Source organism: Tiliqua scincoides, chromosome 2 (assembly GCF_035046505.1).
Source record: "Tiliqua scincoides isolate rTilSci1 chromosome 2, rTilSci1.hap2, whole genome shotgun sequence".
Classification (NCBI taxonomy): domain Eukaryota; kingdom Metazoa; phylum Chordata; class Lepidosauria; order Squamata; family Scincidae; genus Tiliqua; species Tiliqua scincoides.
Genome location: NC_089822.1, coordinates 215,224,056 through 215,243,397, shown reverse-complemented (window position 1 = coordinate 215,243,397; position 19,342 = coordinate 215,224,056). Strand labels below are relative to the sequence as shown.

General features: G+C 44.9%; 1 protein-coding gene across 1 annotated transcript in view; it reads right to left on the bottom strand.

Annotated features, from left to right (window-relative positions):
• Window positions 1-6,417: 6,417 nt before the first annotated feature.
• Window positions 6,418-19,342, bottom strand: part of FBLN2 (fibulin 2) — a 116,720-nt gene continuing 103,795 nt past the window's right edge. Inside the window, exons 12-17 of the mRNA XM_066614424.1 lie at window positions 16,597-16,725; window positions 15,057-15,182; window positions 11,635-11,751; window positions 11,394-11,522; window positions 8,191-8,314; window positions 6,418-6,813 (exon numbers count right to left, since the gene is read on the bottom strand). Coding sequence (XP_066470521.1) covers window positions 6,456-6,813; window positions 8,191-8,314; window positions 11,394-11,522; window positions 11,635-11,751; window positions 15,057-15,182; window positions 16,597-16,725 — 983 coding nt within the window. The 3' untranslated portion in view covers window positions 6,418-6,455. The remainder of the gene's footprint in view (window positions 6,814-8,190; window positions 8,315-11,393; window positions 11,523-11,634; window positions 11,752-15,056; window positions 15,183-16,596; window positions 16,726-19,342) is intronic.

Genomic DNA, 19,342 nt, shown 5'->3' with positions numbered 1-19,342 from the left:
CCTTACTTTGAGGAGGCCTCCCTGAGTGACACCCAACTGCAGGAAGCAACACATGTCCCATTGGCACCGCTATGCCAGTGCTGGAAAGTTGGTTAGGATTTGGGCCTAAGTGTCCACTGATCTTGTTAGCCGTGTGTTCTTTAAAGGACTATGCACTTTTTTTTCCACAGTCCAAAGCCTAGCTGGTGTTCATAAAAGAATGTTTTATGAGAAGACAGCAATATGAGATGATGTTTCTTGGTAAAGTTTATGTAGATTCTAGTTTTCGAGACAGTAAAATCACGATACAACCATGTGAAGTACAACAATTGAAAAATTATTTTTACACACACACACCCATTATGTTCTTATAACCCAATTCAGCTACAAAGAACTAATCTACTGTATATAAGACAATGAACATGGAAGGATAAATAGAGGAGTTGGTATTCTTCTCAGCTTTTCTCATTAATGTTTTAATATAAACACACTGAAAAACAAGATAAGGCAATCTTGGTCATGCTTGTAAAGGGGTGGCACTTTGTTAATTAATAAAGTCAGAGTCAAAGTAGCTGTATCAATAAAATGATTTGTTTTACTTAATAGAAAAAATCACCAATCTAACAATTGCCTCTAATGTTGAGGAAGCTTCAAAAGGTAAGGCACATTTGTGAGCAGTACCACAGGCCCAGCATCAGAGCTAGCCCAGCGTGAGCCTGCGCTGGGCCAGCTCCGGCGCTGTTCCCACAGTCTGCCAACTAGTGCTCGCCTAGACTCCCAGACTGCTTCAAAACAATTTCCTGTTTTGAAGTCAGATGGTTTGTAGTCAGAGGATTTCTTCTTTTCTTTTTCCTTATTCAAGGGCATTGTAGTTCAGTATGTGGAATGGTGGCCTACTATTAAAACAGATACCATTATCTGTATATATATATAAAAGTTGTATGAAATCTTTAGCCGTTTAAGGGCCCGATCCTGTGCTTCATGCACCACACCATCACAAATGAGCTGTAAGGTGACACAGATTCCAGGGACCAGTTGCACCCATGCAGGCATTGCGAAATGTGTGTATATGACACAGGGGTGTCCTGGATAAAAGATACCTACCTTTTTCTGGAGCACTTCCATGGGCTATGGGTTTTACGGTCTACAGGTTTTGCACCCATGACAGCATGGGACAGTTTCCGTAAGAATAAGCTCATGGTGAATCTAGGAGTATGAGCACACCCATCATTTAATAATCTCTGATATATAACATTGCTAAAACCACAATATTGTGATTTGTCCACTGAATATTAAGGCCCTATAGTAATAGTAAGGTTCAGAACCTGATCCATCATGAGATGCCAACCATGGTAGATGACTCATCTTTGTGCAGATTTCCCTTCTGTTCCCCTCAAATATCTCTCTCTCTCTCTCTCACACACACACACACACACACACAGAGAGAGAGAGAGAATTTATGCTTGACATGTTCACAAAAGCCAAAGGTTTTTCAATAATGGAGAAAGCACAATGTATGTATGTGCAACTTGCTTGGCCTAAGGGGGTACATATCTGCCAAAGGAAATTTAAAAGCATTATTATCCACATCTTCTGCAAAATAGCCTGCTTGGGAACAAGCATTCGCCACCCCCCCACTCTGGCCTTTCTTTTATCAATTACCTTCCCCTACAAAATGAAAAGTTGTCGCTTCAAACTGCCACTGCCTTAACAAAATGATTGACTGTGGTTGCTTTTAGTCAGCGTAAGGTCTCTAAGTCACAAATTACTTGTCCATTATTTCTCTGACAGGACAGACCACTGGAGCTTGAATGGCATTTGCACTCAATCAAATGCTAATGTTGATTGAAAATGTTGGGTTTCATAGATGGTTGATGTGCCCAACTGGGGCAAGGAGAACTCTATCTTCGCCACATTTGCAGCGCATTTCAAAAGTGTTCTGTCTCAGGGCTGTATTGCCTTCCATATCCAGATATTCTCAGGGCTGCAGAATTGCACCAATATATCACAAAGAGAAAACTGGAGGGAGGCAGACTTTTCCGCACCCATTCCGGAATCTGTTTCAGACTCTGGCATTCAGGGTTTCAGATTATGGTGCCTCTGCACCTCTTGAATCCCACCCCAAGTGCCGGCTTTTCACGTATGCGCACATGCACACACCCACGAATGAGGGGGAAGGCAGGTGGGAAAATAAGCAAGTGTCCCCATCTCACCTTCCCTTGAGTACAACAGGCCAGCCTCCATGCTCCAAGTTGCTTCTCTTTGAAATGGCATCCTTTGCTCCCATTCATTGCAAACACAAGCAGCACAGAGCAAGGGGAGGTGGCCCCTTGTGCTCATCAAAAGGGAAGGGGGCAAGTTCCAAATCACCTCTTCCTGCCTACTTGGTGCTTCATATGTGCCAAGCAGGTGGGGAGAAGTGATTTGGAGCTTATTTTCTCTTCTTCCAGCTCCAGCAGAGCTGGAGGGAGAAGGCGGATGCCAATGCTGCAATCCTCTTCCAACTTGCCCTCAGCAAGTCCGAAGAAGATTGGAGCAGCAGCTTAGAATGGATAGTGGATGAGATTTGTCTTATTGCTACCCCTCCAGATGTGCCGGCGTGCCACTCCACACAACTGTTTCAAGTTGCTGCATGGTCAGGCTGGTGCTGCTGGTACCCTTGCTTGCTTCACAGATGGTTGGTTTTTGAAAGCACTACCTTCAAGGCTTTTGCTATTACACAAGCAAAATGTTTGCAAAAATCCACTTGTGCCCCCCCCCCCAACAAACGAAGGTATAATGAGACAAAACAATGCAAAGCTTTAGCTCTGCTTGTGAAGAGGGGGCAGTAGCTGAGAGCAGGACAGAGTACATCTCCATGCAGACCTTTATCTTGCCTGCCCAACTACTGAAGTAGAAGTACGACAATCTGAGTGTGTTCAGAGCTACCATTTCCACTTTAACAGCTGGGCAGGCCGGACAAAGTCTTGCTTGGCTAATGAAACCGATACTGTCTTGGTGCTGTTTCCCCTCCCTGTCAGTCCATATGCTTGTTTGTTTTGCAAAGGGAAAAGGACTGTTAGGACAGAGCCTGCAAGTATGACCACTTTGAGCCAAGGATCAACCTAGGAATGGACATGGATCACCCTAAAATAAGCTTGCAAGTGTGTTTTTGTGATTTTTTTAAAACAGGAAATATTTATTTTTGAGCCGTTCACTTAAAAAATAAAAATAAAAACACCATTCATTCCTATCTGGTAATTCTGCTTCGAACTCTAGGATTCTATCTCAGGGTGCAACTTGTATAGAAATCGCATGGTAAGACTCTACAGTTACAGGACTTACAGTTACAATTATACAAGCATGATGATTTATAACATTAACTACAACAGCAATAATACCTTAGTGTGTAGGAAATTCAAAAAAATGAACAAAAAATGGCATTGTAGAAAATAGCCAGTGACTTTTATCACGACAACACATATTTTTGTCCTCTCCTTTCTCTCACTGTAAACATATGAAGGATTTACATGTTTAATCCACAGTACAAAATTAGTATTTTAATTTTATAATACTGCAGATTCCTGTATAAAAAGGCTCTAAGACATGGCTCCTCTCTTGTTTTATATACAAAATAAGTTCACTATAGGAGAAGGAAAGAATTACACTATGTCATTTAAAAAAGTATATATATTGTTATGTTTTTCATTAACATTTTTAGAGATTAAGTATATCTGTGTAAAAGGATGCTCAGTAAAATAATAGGACTAGAGACTATTTTTATCTAAAAAACAAGAAAATAAAAAAACCCCTAACATTTAAATTCTGCAGTTCACTTGTAAACTTAAACAAAACTTTTGATTGAACTATTCATTAGCACTTATGGCCCATGGAATTGGATCTCATCCAATTTTTCATAAGCTAAGAGAAATTTTTAAAATGTGAAACTTGCATTGTGCTAATAAAGTATCTGATTTTATACAAGATGTCAAATTAGCTTTCCATTTCCACCATGTTATTCAGGGTGAAAAAAGGAGAAAATAAATCTAATTTGTTTACTTCAAGATTTATCGAAATGTTCTAATTGGACATCCATGCAATTCAATCAGGGTTTCAAATTCATTAGCATGTCTCATCTTTGGTTTAGTATATTTCATCTTTGGCATTTCCTTTAAAGAGTATAATACATCTTACCTGCAACTCAAAGTTCCTCAAAAATAATATGTTTCTTTAGAACTGTATTTAAGTAGAAAACCAGGCCAGTGCCCAAAACTAAAATGTATATTGAAGCAGAAAACACATTGCTCAGTTCCCTTAGACTTGCAAATACCTCGGAAAGTATTTAATTCTAAGCATGGATGCCTTCCCAGCCTGGTTAGGTCCATTTGTTTGAGGCCTATGCTTGTGGCCTATGTTTGTGTAAGTTAGATAAGGAAGAAAAAGCAAAAAACAACTTTGAATTAATGTCTGGACACTGACATGGCTTTCCCCTCCTAGATTGCTTGCTTTCCATGTTACTACTACTGCTGCTTCCTCCTCTATGAAAACAGCCACCAAGTTAGTGTAGCACAGTCACTAAGAGCCCAATCCTGGGCTTGGCATGATGGCTCACCGCCAGTGCACAATGTTGCAAACGTGCCACAAGGCACATTTGAGGGCCCTAATGCAAGGCAAGTGCCGGTGGTAGCCCGGTGCTGCCCAGCGCAGACCGCCAAGCAGTGGAGAGGTAAGTGGAGGTGGGGAGGAGGCGATCTGGGAAGGCAGGAGGCGGGGAGAGGGCAGGAGGAAGCGTGACGGGGGAGGGAGTGGGGAGGGAGAGAGCATAGCTCCACCAGATCCAAAGCCTCCGTCTTGGGCTCACCACCCTACACAGAGGCACTTAATTCACCGCCAACCTTTTTGTTAGTGGTAAATTGAGTAGTCCATTGTGGGACTACTGCGTTTATCCGGGGAGGGGGACAAAAGTCCCCATCTCTTGAGGTGCCCACCCACGGCTGCTTGAAGCGCGCAGGATGCAGTGGCAGCCATTTTTGGTGCTGCTGCAGCCCCACACCATGGACAGCTCAGGATTGGGCTATCCTATGCACATTTTCCTGGGGATAAGTCCCACTGAACACAATTGGACTTCTTTCTGAATAAATATGCACAGGATTGCAGCATAAGAAGCTGACCACAGTCCTATGCATGTCTGCTCAGAAGTACGTGCCATTTTGTCCATAGGACTGCAGCCCAAGTTGCAAATATGAACTTCCCTCGTTTGAGTTTTGCCTCTCCCATGAACTCAGTAAGTGGCCTTACGCAAACTGCTCCCTCCCAGCCTCAGCTTCCCAACTGCAATATGGGGGTGGTAATACTACTTTTTCAGTTTGATGTAAGACTAACATCTAGGTAATATACGTGAAATGCTTTGCACATTCAGGCAGACTCTACTACACACAGAGTTTCAGTGCATTCACAAAGCTGTGTGTACCTTCAGCTAATGTGGTTTCTTCTTCCTGTAAATAAAGGATGCTCCTGAAGAAACTAAGCAGGAGATCACTCAATGAACTTTTGTCTGCCATGTAACGCTTCATCAGGCATAGTCAAGCATAGGATCTGGCATCCTTCCTGTCCACGTGCCCAGTTCAGCCACACATTAGCCCTTCAGTGATGGCCACATGCATATTTCTTCCACTGAAATTAATATAAATTTTAAGGACTTCATTTTGGGTGAATCAGGCACAAGGTAACTAATCCCAAAGTTGAATTGGCCCAAAGCCAAGAGAAAGTTTTAGAGCACAATGTGCATGCATTTGCTTCAAAGTCAAACCATTTCTTTTGCTCAGTTAAAAATCCAAACTTATAAGAGGAACGAGTTAAAACATTTTAAAGTTAATTTTACAAAAAAAAAACAAAACCCAAAATGTTTGAAGCATTAGGAAAAATATTATAAAATGCTAGATACAGATTTTCTGTAATAATATGGCTTGGTAGAACAATTAGCCTGAGGGGGGACATGATTGAGACATACAAAATTATGCATGGGAAGGATAAAGTGGATAGAGAGATGCTTTTTACACTCTCATATAACACCAGAACCAGGGGACATCCACTAAAATTGAGTGTTGGGAGAGTTAGAACAGACAAAAGAAAATATTTCTTTACTCAGCGTGTGGTTGGTCTGTGGAACTCCTTGCCGCAGGATGTGGTGATGGCATCTGGCCTGGATGCCTTTAAAAGGGGATTGGACAAGTTTATGGAGGAAAAATCCATTACGGGTTACAAGCCATGATATGTATGTGCAACCTCCTGATTTTAGAAATGGGCTATGTCAGAATGCCAATGCAAGGGAGGGCACCAGGATGCAGGTCTCTTGTTATCTGGGGTGCTCCTTGGGGCATTTGGTGGGCTGCTGTGAGATACAGGAAGCTGGTCTAGATGGGCCTATGGCCTGATCCAGTGGGGCTGTTCTTATGTTCTTATGTAGAATGCTGATAAACTCCAATAGCATGTGTGCCTTAGTAGGCATGAGATGTGATAAAGATGTAGATTTTGGCCAGAAAGGTTGTGTATGTTCCCTGCCGCCAAAGTTTCATTTCAACGTCTAGCAGAAAGTCTTTTGGTTCCCTCACTTGTCGCTGAAGGTAGACAATGCCTGTGTAGGAATTGAGCTTTCTCGTGTTGAAGTAGTTTTCCTCATTTCCTTTGTTGATTGTAAGGATTATGTTGTCTCCAGCATAAGCAGGCGAGGGACCAATTCGGAAAATATGAGCTGGGACGACAATGTTAGTTTGGAAGTTAAGCTGATAGTAAGTAATGCGCAAGGGAGTGCTTTGGCAATCCAGATAGTTAAAGCAGTTGATACGCTCACATCTCCTGAGAGAAGAGAAAAAGGAAGTATTTAGCAAGGCTGGTCTGTGATTCCAGAGATAAGCACCTGAGTGATTTGCAGAGTCCCAGAAAACCACTCACTTGTGTTCAGGGGATACAGAGCAGAGCTGCAAATGCTGACGGTGTAATTAACAGCTGTTTGTTTGTCTTTTACAGCACCCTTTATACTGATGCAATTGTCAGCATAACAGCCAAGTATCAAAAGCTCATGAACCCTGAAAGCCCATTCTGGAAGCTCCACAATGAGCACATGGAGCAATATGGACAAAGTCACTCTGTGTGGCTTGCCTGGAAAAGGAATCTGTGATTCATCAAAAAGCAGTACTCTGATCAGACCATATGCCATCCTCAGGAGTGCTGCTTACTAAGGAAGCCAAGAGGAGATTTCTGTTTTCAGTTCAAGCTGCATAGACAGCCCAGGATAAGCAAATTAAAATTCCTTTTTACTTACCTCCCCGTAGGCTGCCTTGACTCCAATGGGTCTCTTCAGACCTACACCAGCTCTTTTGCTGGCACAAGTCCAACAAAACTCTAAAGGACAGGTCTGAGCTGGGAAGGGGGGATGCCACTGTCACCAAACTCCTCCTCCTCCCACCCTCAAACTGCCCTTGGCCCAAACCACCCATAATCCTCCTCCACATCACTCCCACCTGCTCCGGTGGTGGTTCAGTGGCCCACATTCCTGGCTCCTGTACCATCGGTAGCAAGTTGGCAACTGACAAGGCAGCTCGTTCAGTGGTAGGCCTGGCCTTACACTGATGGATTTCAAGATACATCAGCATAAGAACCTGATCGGATTGGGCCATAAGGCTACAATGCTGTACGCATTTATGTGAGAGTAAGTCCCACTGAACTCAGTGAGACTTCTAAGTAAACATGCATATGATTGTGCAGCAGTGGAGTAGCTAGCAAGGGGTGGGGGCGGTCTGCCCTAGGTGCCAGCCTTGGGGGGGGGTGACACCACAAGTGATCAAAATTGCTAAAAGAGTGGGTTAATACCCACTATAATACCATCAAGTTATATATTGTTCGATGTGGAATTTACAGCAGAATGCAATTAAAAAATGGAGTGAAATATCTCAATTTCTATCAAAAGTTATGGTCAAAAACCAAAAATGCATGGAGCCCTATAGAAAGTGAAATTGAGCCATATCACGAGTGGCTACTCATATTTACTCACAAGTAGGTGAACCTGCCTTAGTCCACTGGAAAGGGCAGGCTGATTAATTAAGTTGTATGGGGGTGACAAAAATTAACGGGCCCTGGGTGTCAAATGACCTAGCTACGCCCCTGTTGTGCAGTAAGGCTACTCTGTGATTTGATTGATGGATATAGATTTTGTTTGGCGTGGATTGAACTTACATATCAGACACTTTTCTGTAGTTTGGTGGGCACTCAAACAAAAGACATCGGAAGCTGCCTTGAATGTTATAACATGACTCTGCTGATGAACAATTGTGGGTTCCCATTGCACATTCGTCGATATCTAGGAATGAAACACCAAGGAAAAATTAAATAATACAATCACAAAACAAGGAACAGGGAGGAGATGGGCCAGGGGATGGGTAGATCAGGACCAGGAGGGGCAGGTTTGGCAGTTGTGGTGCCCGCTGAATCCAGTCCCCTCCCAGGCCTGATCTGCCTGCACAGCAGACATGTGCCAGCAATATCAATAGTGCCAATCTTAGTTTACTCATAGTGTCTTCTGGGGCTTACCCTAGCGAAAGGAGCAGGCCTGCACCTCTGGACCTGCAAAGCAGCCTGCATTGGATGTAGTAGATGCTGTGGCAGTGCCGTTGCATCTGTTTAAGTAGGATTGGGTTGCCCTGTTGGGATATATATTTCCTCTCTGGGTGGACCAACTTTTCACAGGCATCTAAATTGGCTGCATAGTTGCTTAAAATGGCAATGGAAATCCATTTTTGCATGTACACTTCTCTGAGCAGTTGGGAACACTCAGGTTTTTTAAAGCCCAAAGTGCACACATGAAGCTGCCTAATCCTTACACAGCATCCAAAAGAGCTTATTTCACATAACATGGAAGAAAACACTTTTCATTACTGGGCAGAAGAACAATTCTTGACTAATAAGATGACAAGCCATTCAACCATGGTTCTGAAGACACAGCATTCCAGATGCAATGGATCTACTTCAAGTTGGAAAAAACTAACTGGCTGAACTCTTGTAGCCATACAGAAAACCCTCAAATATCTAGACAACATTCAAAGGTTTGCAAATAAAATAAATGTGAGCAGACAAACCATGTGACAGAGCACTGCAGCAGAATTGGCCAGTATGTCATACAGGAGACAGACTCCTAAAGAAAACCCAAAGACTTCCCTGAGGGTCAACGTTTATTCTTGCTTGCAGTGTGGCTTCGTTTAAAAGCCAAAGACATTTTTTTAAATAGGAAGTCAAGAGAATTAAAGCAAATTAAGCCCTTCTTTGCTGATTCTTAAAATGAAGTGAAAAGGTAAATTGTTTCCATATGATAACCAATGTCACAAAAAGATTTAGTTCTCCATCCTGGCTCTGAAGTTTGACCACACGGTATTGAAAACTATGATCCATAGTATAAAACTGCAGCATGCCAGTTCAAACATTGCCTGAATTTACTAAGCTGTAAAGAAGTCATGAATGAAATGAAAAGGGGAAGCTCAAAAGATCTGTGAAAGCTCAGAAGAAAATGGCCCAGAGTGGAAGACATACCTTCCATTCTCAATAAATAGGGTGCAGGAGTGAGACTGTCCGCTGGGTGAACTGGCCATGTCTCCAAGACCTCCACTGTTCATAAGTGGATGAAATGCTTGGACAAAGTTATGCTGCTAAAATACAACATGCGTAAACACAACTCACATGATTAAGATTCTTCTCCCCATAAAAATATCAGGGAATCAACCATGAGTAGAGGTACAGGTGAAGCTTGTTTACCTGCGGATTATACACCCACGGATCTGCCTCACACTGGTGCCCTGGGTCTGCATTGAGCCAGACTCGGCTCCATCTGAGCATCTTGAAAGGGACCGGAGCTGTGCTCTGGTCCCCTCTAGAGGGCTTTCTGAAGCCCAAAGAGACAGCACGAATCTGCTGGCTGCTTCTCTGGACTTCAGAATGGCCCAGAGAGGCAAAAAAAATGCCACTTCTGGTTTCCCGAGAGCTTCAGAAAGCTCTGATCCCCTTCGAAGGGGTTAATGGGGCAAAGATTGTGGATCTGAGTATCAGTGAAATTTGTCTATCAGAGGGGGGTTCGAGAACAGGTCCCCCGCAGATACCGAGGCCCCACCTGTATTCTAAAACATTAATTTTTTTTCTCTGATTTCAGTGCCCAAGGAGGAAAAGTGCAGAAAGCAGAATGTGTTTTTATTCCAAAGGCACGTTTTTATAAATCATAATTATAAATTATAATTGCTTAAAATATAAAGTGTATTAGGTAGGTGATATCAGTGGTACAGTATCACCAGATGCAGCCACAGTAATTTCCCATGCACTCTTCCCAGTCCAGCCCGTTACTTATTATTCATTTTTTAAAAATAATTTCCCCTGTTATTTTTTTTGCAGATTTCAGGGTTTTTTGTTTTGTTTTGTTTACAAAGAATGAGAAGTGCAGAAAGCAGTGTCATGTGCTTTTATTTTGTTATCACTGAAAATTCACTCTTCCGTCCATGAGATTTGGGCTTACTGCCATTGGATTTTAAGCACTGACAACCTATTCAAAGATTGCAGTCATGAGTGGGTGCCCAGTGGGTGCAGGACACTCTTTGCCAGTTCAGCGCCTCCTTGGCCTGCTGCTCAGCCCATATCCTATGCAGGGCCAGCCTAGCCATGATGCTGACCAAAGTAGCCATGTGAAGCAGTGGACCAGAGGCTGGGGTGGGTGCCCTGTATTTGCCAGTCACCTCTCACAAACCGATTGCTTCCCTCCATGGTCTGAACTTCTTGCTAACGGAGGAGAAGCAAAAACAGGCCTGAGGCAGTAGGATCCCATCTCTTCCTCTAGTGCTGGTGCCATGAGCTATTGCAGCAGTGGTGCTTCGGAAAGGAGACAGACCACTCCAGCAGAGCTATCCAAGCAGGATCACTCCACCTGCCTCCTTCTTGTGTCCACCTCTCCTCAGTTTGCTGCCTCCCTCAGCCTGCTGCTTGAAGTGGGCACTTCAGTCATCCTCATGACTGGCCCAGACCTGCATAGGGTTAGGGCTGGCCCAACTCCCTTCCCTTCGCTACTTCCTCCTCAGAAGTCTTTAAACGACTGGGCAAGCAAGGAGTAGCCAGGGATTTGCGCTCATGCAGGCAAGTCAGTCCTCAGTGCACACTGCAGGACAGGATCAGGTACTTTACAGCTCTCAGAAGGGCAAACCCTCAGGGGGAAACCCCTTACCCTTTCAGCAGGCAAGATCTGCTGGGATGCATGCAGGCACAACAAGCCCGTAGAAGGATGATGGGCAGTGCCAGAGGAGGGATCAGCATGGCTTTAGGGTTGAACCTCACAGACTTGACTCAAGGATGCATTTTCCTATGAAATCACTGCATATTCTTTATTTAAAGAACATTAATACTGTTCTTACCTCGACAAGTCCTCCCATTCGCTGCCATTGTATAGCCTTGTTCAGGACAAGCACACTGATAACTTCCAGGCACATTGATGCAGCGGAAAGTGCATAGAATACCTGCACTCTGGGAGCACTCATCAATATCTGGAATAAAGACAGTTGCAGATGTAAGAGAAAAAAGTTGCTCTTGAACAGGAATCGTGCATAGCCTTGACACTGGAAAATGCAAGACGGAGCTGGAAAGTGGATACGTTACCTGTACAAGAATGGCTATCTTCTGCCAACTGATAGCCTTGCCTGCAGTAACACTGATAGGAACCGTAAATATTGGCACATTCTTGACTGCAGGGATTGCTATCACATTCATTGACATCTGTATAAAAAAAGTGAGTACAGAAAAAATTACCAGAGATACTCGCCTATAGGGCGAAAAATTTGTCCCAACAGGTCGCTCCCGAATCAACCCTTTGCCTTATCTGCGGGGCCACTCGGGGTCAGAGCTGTTTCAGGCACACTGTGGAGCAGCTGTGGTGCTGCTGGGGAGGGTGGCGCACCACCCACTCCCCCAACGCATGCTTAGGAAGCGCAGGACTCCACACCTCAAGCAGGGAGCCTGACAGAGCTGCTTGGCTTGCCTGCCACTCCCTCCTCCTCACTGCTCCTGGGCATTGCAGTCCCGCCCCCTCAGGCTCCCTGAGCCTGGTCTCCTTGCTCTGACTTCCTCCTTCTCCGCCCCTGCTAGTCTTCACAAGGACAGGAAAGGGGAGCGAGGGAGCAGGGCCTGGAGTGTGGTCCCATGTGTGTCGTCAATGGGGCTTACTCCCAGGAAAGTGGGCATAGGATGGCAGCCTTTGAGCCCAAGCCTGTGCATGCCTACTCAGAAGTAAGTTCCATTATTGTCAATGGGGCTTACTCCCAGGAAAGGATTGTAGCTTGAAGATGGGCAGAGAAACGGGAGGGCTGCTTCTTCATGCAGAGTCTGAAGCTCTGCATCTGCTTCTTCTGAGCAAGAGGGAGGAAGGGAGCCCCCCACAGCCTCCCCCTCCCTCCCGCCCCCACTCCTGCACTGCCTGCTTCTCTCTGCTCTTCAGCCCCAGCCCCTCTCTTCCCTCCACCAGCCTTCACTCTGTTGAACTTTCTCCCCCTTCTCCTCACCCGCTGTGCCCCCCTTCTCCCTTCCCCGCTATCCCTCTTTCTCTGCCCCCTATTTACAAGCCCTGCAATCAGGGAAACTAACCAGGAAACTGATTAGAAGCCCAGAGCTGTGGGACCCAGTGGCTCCACGGAGGGCTCCCGCCGGATCCAGAGCCTTCCGCGCTACCGTGGGGAGCTCCTCGGGAGAAGGGGACATTCGTCCTCTTCCCCTGAGTAAGGGAAGCAGTCCTGCAATGGGACTACTCACTTTAGTGGTGACTGTTTGGTCGCTGCTAAAGTGAAGGCGCTTGTGTAGGGTGAGCTGCCCTGCCCGAGCACCCTGGATCCTGCAGAGCTTGGCTCCACGGACCTGCCTCTCCCCCACCTCCAGGAACACCCCCATGCCCTCAACCACGCCTCCCCCCTCCCCAGAACGCCTCCCCCACCCCACCCCGACCATGCCCCATTTCCTGTTCTGCAGCCTGGCAGAAGAGACCGGCTCCAATGGGAGCCCGGCAGTAAGCCCCACAAATGTGCCTTATGGCACGTTTGCGACTGTGGTCCGCACCGAGGAGGCATGGTGCGGAGCACAGGATTGGGCTCTAGAGCAGCAGACAGCAGTTTCCATTCGCACATCCCCCCAAAACAGAGAGCAGAGCTGAACCGGCTCCCCAGAATCACCCCACATCTTTAAGAGTGAAACCCCCCTGACAGCCTTGATCCTGCTGTAAATTAAGAGGAGGAAACAGCCCTCAGACCAGGTGGGCTTGTTCCAGCTGCAGGATGCACCTTCCCTGAAAGTGGAAACCGTCCCATCAAATGTCTCACAAGCTACAATTCAGAGCACCATTACTTACAAATAACACCCAGGGAAAGCAATGGGTCTACTTCTGAGTAAATAGGGTTTCAGCTATGTGCAGCTGCACTTGGTCACAGCCATTTGCTGTTGCTTGTCTTTGCTGTGAATTGAATTGCACACTCCCTGTTGTGTTCTAAGTTGTATGTGATATGTAGAGCTTCTGGCTTAACACACCAGACACCTTAAAGGTGGATTTGATTCATGGATCTCCTGCAGTGGTTCCCAACCTTTTTCACTTGCATATCCCTTGGAAGCCTATTTCCATAAATTGTACTCTTCATATTAGCAAAATGTTTGTAATAATACAAGCCCTTATCTCCTCCATATGAAAACCCAAACTTCATATATTCTTCACAGTATTTTCTCTCTTTATCTGTTAAAGAACAGAAGACTCTGCCTTTATACTGTTTTCCATCAGAAATGTACTGAGAAGTTCTGAGTGATAGATCATTTTATGTTTTAGATTTTTCCTGTGCTGGTTTTCAATTACTGGTTCATATATGAATTGATCACCAAAAACTAGCTATTGATGAGGCTTTCCCAGTCAGCTAGCTCCCTCCCTTCCTGCCTTGCTGGCCCTGCAAGGCATTCTGGAGCACTGCCATTATTCCATTCTCTTTCAAGTACCCCTAAAGGTCCTGCTGAGTGCCCCTGGGGGTACATGAACCCCAGGTTGGGAACCACTGTTCTATTAGTATGTTGTTTACAGTGCAGTTACTCTCTGATAGTGTTTACAAAAAGATGGTGAAGACCAGAATTTAAAAGTTTATGAATAAAAATGAATCTTATGATCTTTTACTATATTTTTTAATAAATTAGAGACTATCATTTCTTAGGTTACAATTACTGGCAGGTTATTTTTCAGGATCTGGCCTTGGGTAAAATCAGACAAAACTATAGTCAGACACCCCCCTAAGTTTAATCCCCGATTTATCCGAGGGTCATAGAAAATTCCATGATTCTTGCTTCAAAACCTGCCCTCGACTTATCTGTGAGATCGCCTTATAGGCGAGTATCTTCTGTAGTGGGGGGCAGTCGCTGTAGTGGGGGGCAGCCTTTGTTCCTGTATTTTAGGGCTACATTGCAGCTCCATTGACACTGGACATTCCTCTTAATCCTGGGTAAGGTCTCCACTGTTCCTCTGGGTCTCCTCGGAGGTCCGAGGAGAGTGGAGCGGCTTCAAGCCGCTCCAATCTCCCCAGGAACAGGGGTTGGGATCTGGCATAACTGCTGGATCCCAGCCCTGCCTCCCGCTCCCCACCTGCCCACCCCCGAGGCCACCCACCGCCCACCCTCCGCAGCCCAGGAACGCCTCCCTCCTACCTCCTCCCCACCCACCCGAGGCTTGCATCAGCCCAGATGGGCCAACACAAGCCTCAGCAAGAAACCCAGCTTGGAGGCTTGTGTCAGCCTCTGCAGGCCGGCGCTCCTCTGAGCGCTAGCCCGACTTCCTCCCAAGGAGGTGCAAATGTGCCTTTCAGCACATTTGCGACCCTCCTGGGCCAGCGCATGGGACTTGTGTCGGCCCATGGGTGCTTCAGGATTGCACCCATATTTTAGCCAAAAATGGTGGAAGTCAAGGGGTGGAGGTTTCGGTGTCACTAAAAGTTCAAGCACTGACTGAAAGTAATCCACAGATCTTACTCTGATAGTATTAACTTTAAAGGATTTGAAAACACAAATACCTTCACAATGTTTTCCATCATAACCCAAGCGAAAGCCAGAAGAACAGGAACAATGATAGGAACCGGGTGTATTTTCACATGAGTGTTGACAGAGTCGACCTGGATAATTCCAGCATTCATTAATGTCTGCAGCAAGTATACAGTAAACATGGGCATCCATCAGATTGGAAAGAAAAGAGAGAAAGAGAAGAAAATGGCAGGATATTTAAAAATCTGTGGGAAGGGGGCTGATCTTTGTAACAATCATTGCTGCACTCTCAAACTTTACATGTCCTTACTGGATACTCTAATTGGCACGAACAAATGGTGAACCATAGAAAGACTCACAGCACAATCCAATCCTTTTCCCCCATGCCAATGCAGCTGTGCCAAAAAGGTGCGGGGGGGGGGCAGATTGGAAGGCCTGGGAGGTGAAATGGAAATTGATTCCCCTTAGCCCTCTGTATGCCTCCTGCTTACCAGTTTCCTTGGACCTACATCAGCTCTTTAGCTGGTGTAGGTCCAAGGAGAAGAAAGGAGCTTTCAAACAGGGGAGGTAGGATTTGTTGCATGCCATTGCAGCTAGATCCACCCCTTCTTGCCACCTTCCTGCACCCTATTCCTCCCATCTCCTTACCCAGTTTTGCCCCATCCCTGCCTCCTGAAATACTGAAATCTAAAGGAACGTTCCCAAACCATTTTGCCATGTATAATTTTCAAAAGGTTTAAAAAGTCTAATGTGTAAATTTTTTAAAAAAAATCAGGAGAGTTGTGCTGTCCTAATACACATTATAGCGGAGCTGATCCATCGTGATTTGAGGTGGACAGGAGAAGAGATTATCAGCTACTACTTTTCTTTGCAGTGCTCAACACTCCAAGTTGATGGAAGATAGTGCACACACAACAATTTTTATTTTAGAAATTACATTGGACACAGCTGGACAAAATTGGACCCTTGTCCAAACAAATGGAACTACAATATTAATATCTGAAACAGAACTTGGTGGATTACTGTGTCATTCTAAGTTCCTATATGTGTATGTGCAACCTCCGGATTTTAGAAATGGGCTATGTCAGAATGCCAGATGCAAGGGAGGGCACCAGGATGCAGGTCTCTTGTGACCTGGTGTGCTCCCTGGGGCATTTGGTGGGCGGCTGTGAGATACATGAAGCTGGACTAGATGGGCCTATGGCCTGATCCAGTGGGGCTGTTCTTATGTTCATTCCTATATTTCACAGCTTCTTTTCCTGGAGGGCGTAGAGTCACTTATGTACTTTTTTCTTTCTATAGGAAAAGAGAGCTTTGGCTTTGGATGCCTCTAATCAATAGGTTACAACTTTAGTAAAGTAGGGACAGATTCTCTCAATAATGTTTCTAAAGAATAGACCAAATCCAGATGGCTGATCACCATGAAGAGAGGTGGTTTCAGAAGCAATTTGGATTATGCTTGAGCTATAGTGCTGTAGAATTAATGATTGTGCCCAAACAACAGCACAGATAGTGGTCTGATGTCCGTATCTCACCAATCAGCAATATCCTCTCCTCCTGTGCTGTACATACCAATGCAGGTTCTGCTGAATGCATCATATTGATATCCCATCTTGCAGTCGCAGCGGTAAGCGCCAGGTAGATTATGACAAATCTGTCCCTCCCCGCAGCGGTGTATACCAGTCTGACATTCATCAACGTCTAAAGATGCAAAAGGCAGCAATTACTCTCACCACAGTGGCCCCCACACTGATGGTAACTCTCTGAATATCACAGTTTTCAGGCAGCTGTACTGAATGATGAAGCTTGCATTACATGAGTCAAGATGGACCCGGAGCACTGTTAAATTTTTCCTGACACTGCAGGAAAAGTGATTAGCTACCACCATTCCCTTTTTCCCAAAGTTGGATTCAAGCAGTTCTGTATTTCTCATGGATAAACACAGTTTTTATGTAAAATGAAAATGCAGCTTAGAGGGCGCATCATGTTTGGTTCCCAATAAAAGACACTATCACTTCAGGAAAGGTGTGCCCGTAAAGTTGTTATACCAGACACATTTTATACCAATATTTTACCACGTTTGATCATCTGATTTTATTAATTTTCTGCTTTTCTGATCACAGATAGAAAATTCAGGGCCCAATCCTCCATGGCAGGTGCACCAGTGCAGCGCGCGCTGCCTTGAAGACTGCCATTGTGACAGTGCCTTAAGGCAATCCACAATTGCCTGTCAGAAGGAGATTCTGACACAAAGCCAGAGTAGGCCCACACAGTCCTCTCACTCCAGCAACGGGATGGGGGGATGGCAGAGAAGGAGGTGGGGATGGGCAGATTGGGCCTGGAGGGGGGCAGAGACAGCAGCAGAAGGTTCCGCCAGATCATATCCCCCCCTCCCGTGAGGGGAGGGGGATCCACCAACACGAGGCCACTCAGGTTTGCACTAGCAATAAGTATCAATAGTGTTGAAATTGATAGCTAAGTTTGTGTTTGGTCATAAGTTATGCCCTTCAAAGACATTTTCTAATCAGCCTTGTGGACAAACCTAACTATATTATGAATCAATAACTGAGGATGAAGACTTTTACTGAAATATTGCCTCTTTGCTTCTCTTCTTGCATCAGAGCAAGCATGAACAGTTAATTTTAATGCAGATTTAAATCTACAAATTAGCAACCTTAGTTGCCATTAATTCATTTGTTCAGCCCTTTGATTTGTTGCTGTGAAATGGTGTGTTCCAGAGCGTTCAGCCTTTAATTAGGTTCAGAACATTATTCACTCAGAAGTGCACCATATTTTATGATAGCTACAGTATTTTACAATTAAATATAGGATGAAGGCACTGCTAGCCAATGTACTGAATTACAAAGAAGGAACATGATTGGGGAGATGAATCCTCTAAACAAAAGAAAGCAGTTACATAGAGTCAGTTCTGCGGTGGGGACTTGTCCAGATTATCTATTTCTATTACCATAAATTAATCCAATCTTAAACTCAATTATCCATAGAGATGCCTCTTGCAAGAGAAAAGAGGAAACTGGAACCACAGAATCCTCTGTTTTTGTTCTTTATATTTGTCTCTTACTTATCCATCCTAGAGCATTTATGGCTCAATCCTACCCAACTTCCCAGCACCAGTGCAACCACAACACAGCCGCAAGGTGTTCCCATATCTTGTGTTCCCATATCTTGAGGAGGCCTCTGTGACTGCTTCCCCACCACAGGATGCAGTGCATGCCCCATTGGCACGGCTGCACCGGCACTGGAAAATTGGATAAGATTGGGCCCTTAGACTCCGAGCAGAGGTGACTCATTCGTATGCCTAAAGGCCCAAAGTTTTCATGTAGTAGGGCAAGTAGATGGCATGTTGCCCCCCCCCCCAGCTTCTGGAGTTCTGAATTATGTACTGTCAAGATATGCATCTTTTCTAGATAAGTTCTCTTGGACACAATGTGGTCAGTGAGACAGGGCAAAGGCCAAAATCAGTAATTCTCACTTAGCAACAGATATACCATGCTGATAGATACTACATACCCTTACTAGTGCCCATAGCTTGGCAGGAGAGTCAGGGCTGGCTTGGGCAACATTGTGAAGCTACACAGGTTGTAAATGACCATATTCCAACCCTGAAACTGCACAATGAAGCCAAGTCACTCTCGGCCTCCTACTGAGAAGGGCATGACCTCCTCTCCACCTTGCCTGTTACTCATCAGCTGCTGTTCCGCACCACCAAAGCTGCCACTGCCGCTTGTACCGTGAAAGTGATGCAATTTCTTTATTAAAAATCAAATTAATTTAAGATCTAGCCTGACTCCAGTAATTGCATTGCACTAATATATTAGTATTTGTTAATTAATATTGCACCATCATTGTGCTCAAGATTGCTTTTCATGCATTTAATCAGGTCACTGAAGTGCAGGTTCATTTCTTTCTAAGCCCAAACAAACTCTCAAAATGGATGAAGACTGAAGGGTTGTTGCATATGCTGCAATATGTGGCAAAAACGCAGATGTGTAACTCATCCTTTCACTATGAGTTGCGTCTTCCAAAACATACATCTCTCCTAGGCAAATTTGCATGAAATTCTGATGCTTATGAAATGTCCAGGGATACAGCAGTTCATCTACAGAATTGGTAATATGTGGAGGACCAAAAGAAGCACAGGCCATTCTCACATTCCATTCTCTGACCTATGTTGTGCATTCTGAAAGATCCTTAAGTTGCCACAAACAAACTTGGGCTGCAATCTTATACTTACATGGAGTAGCCCTATTGAACTCACTTCTGTGTAGACATGCACAGAATTGGGCTGTTGGCTTCA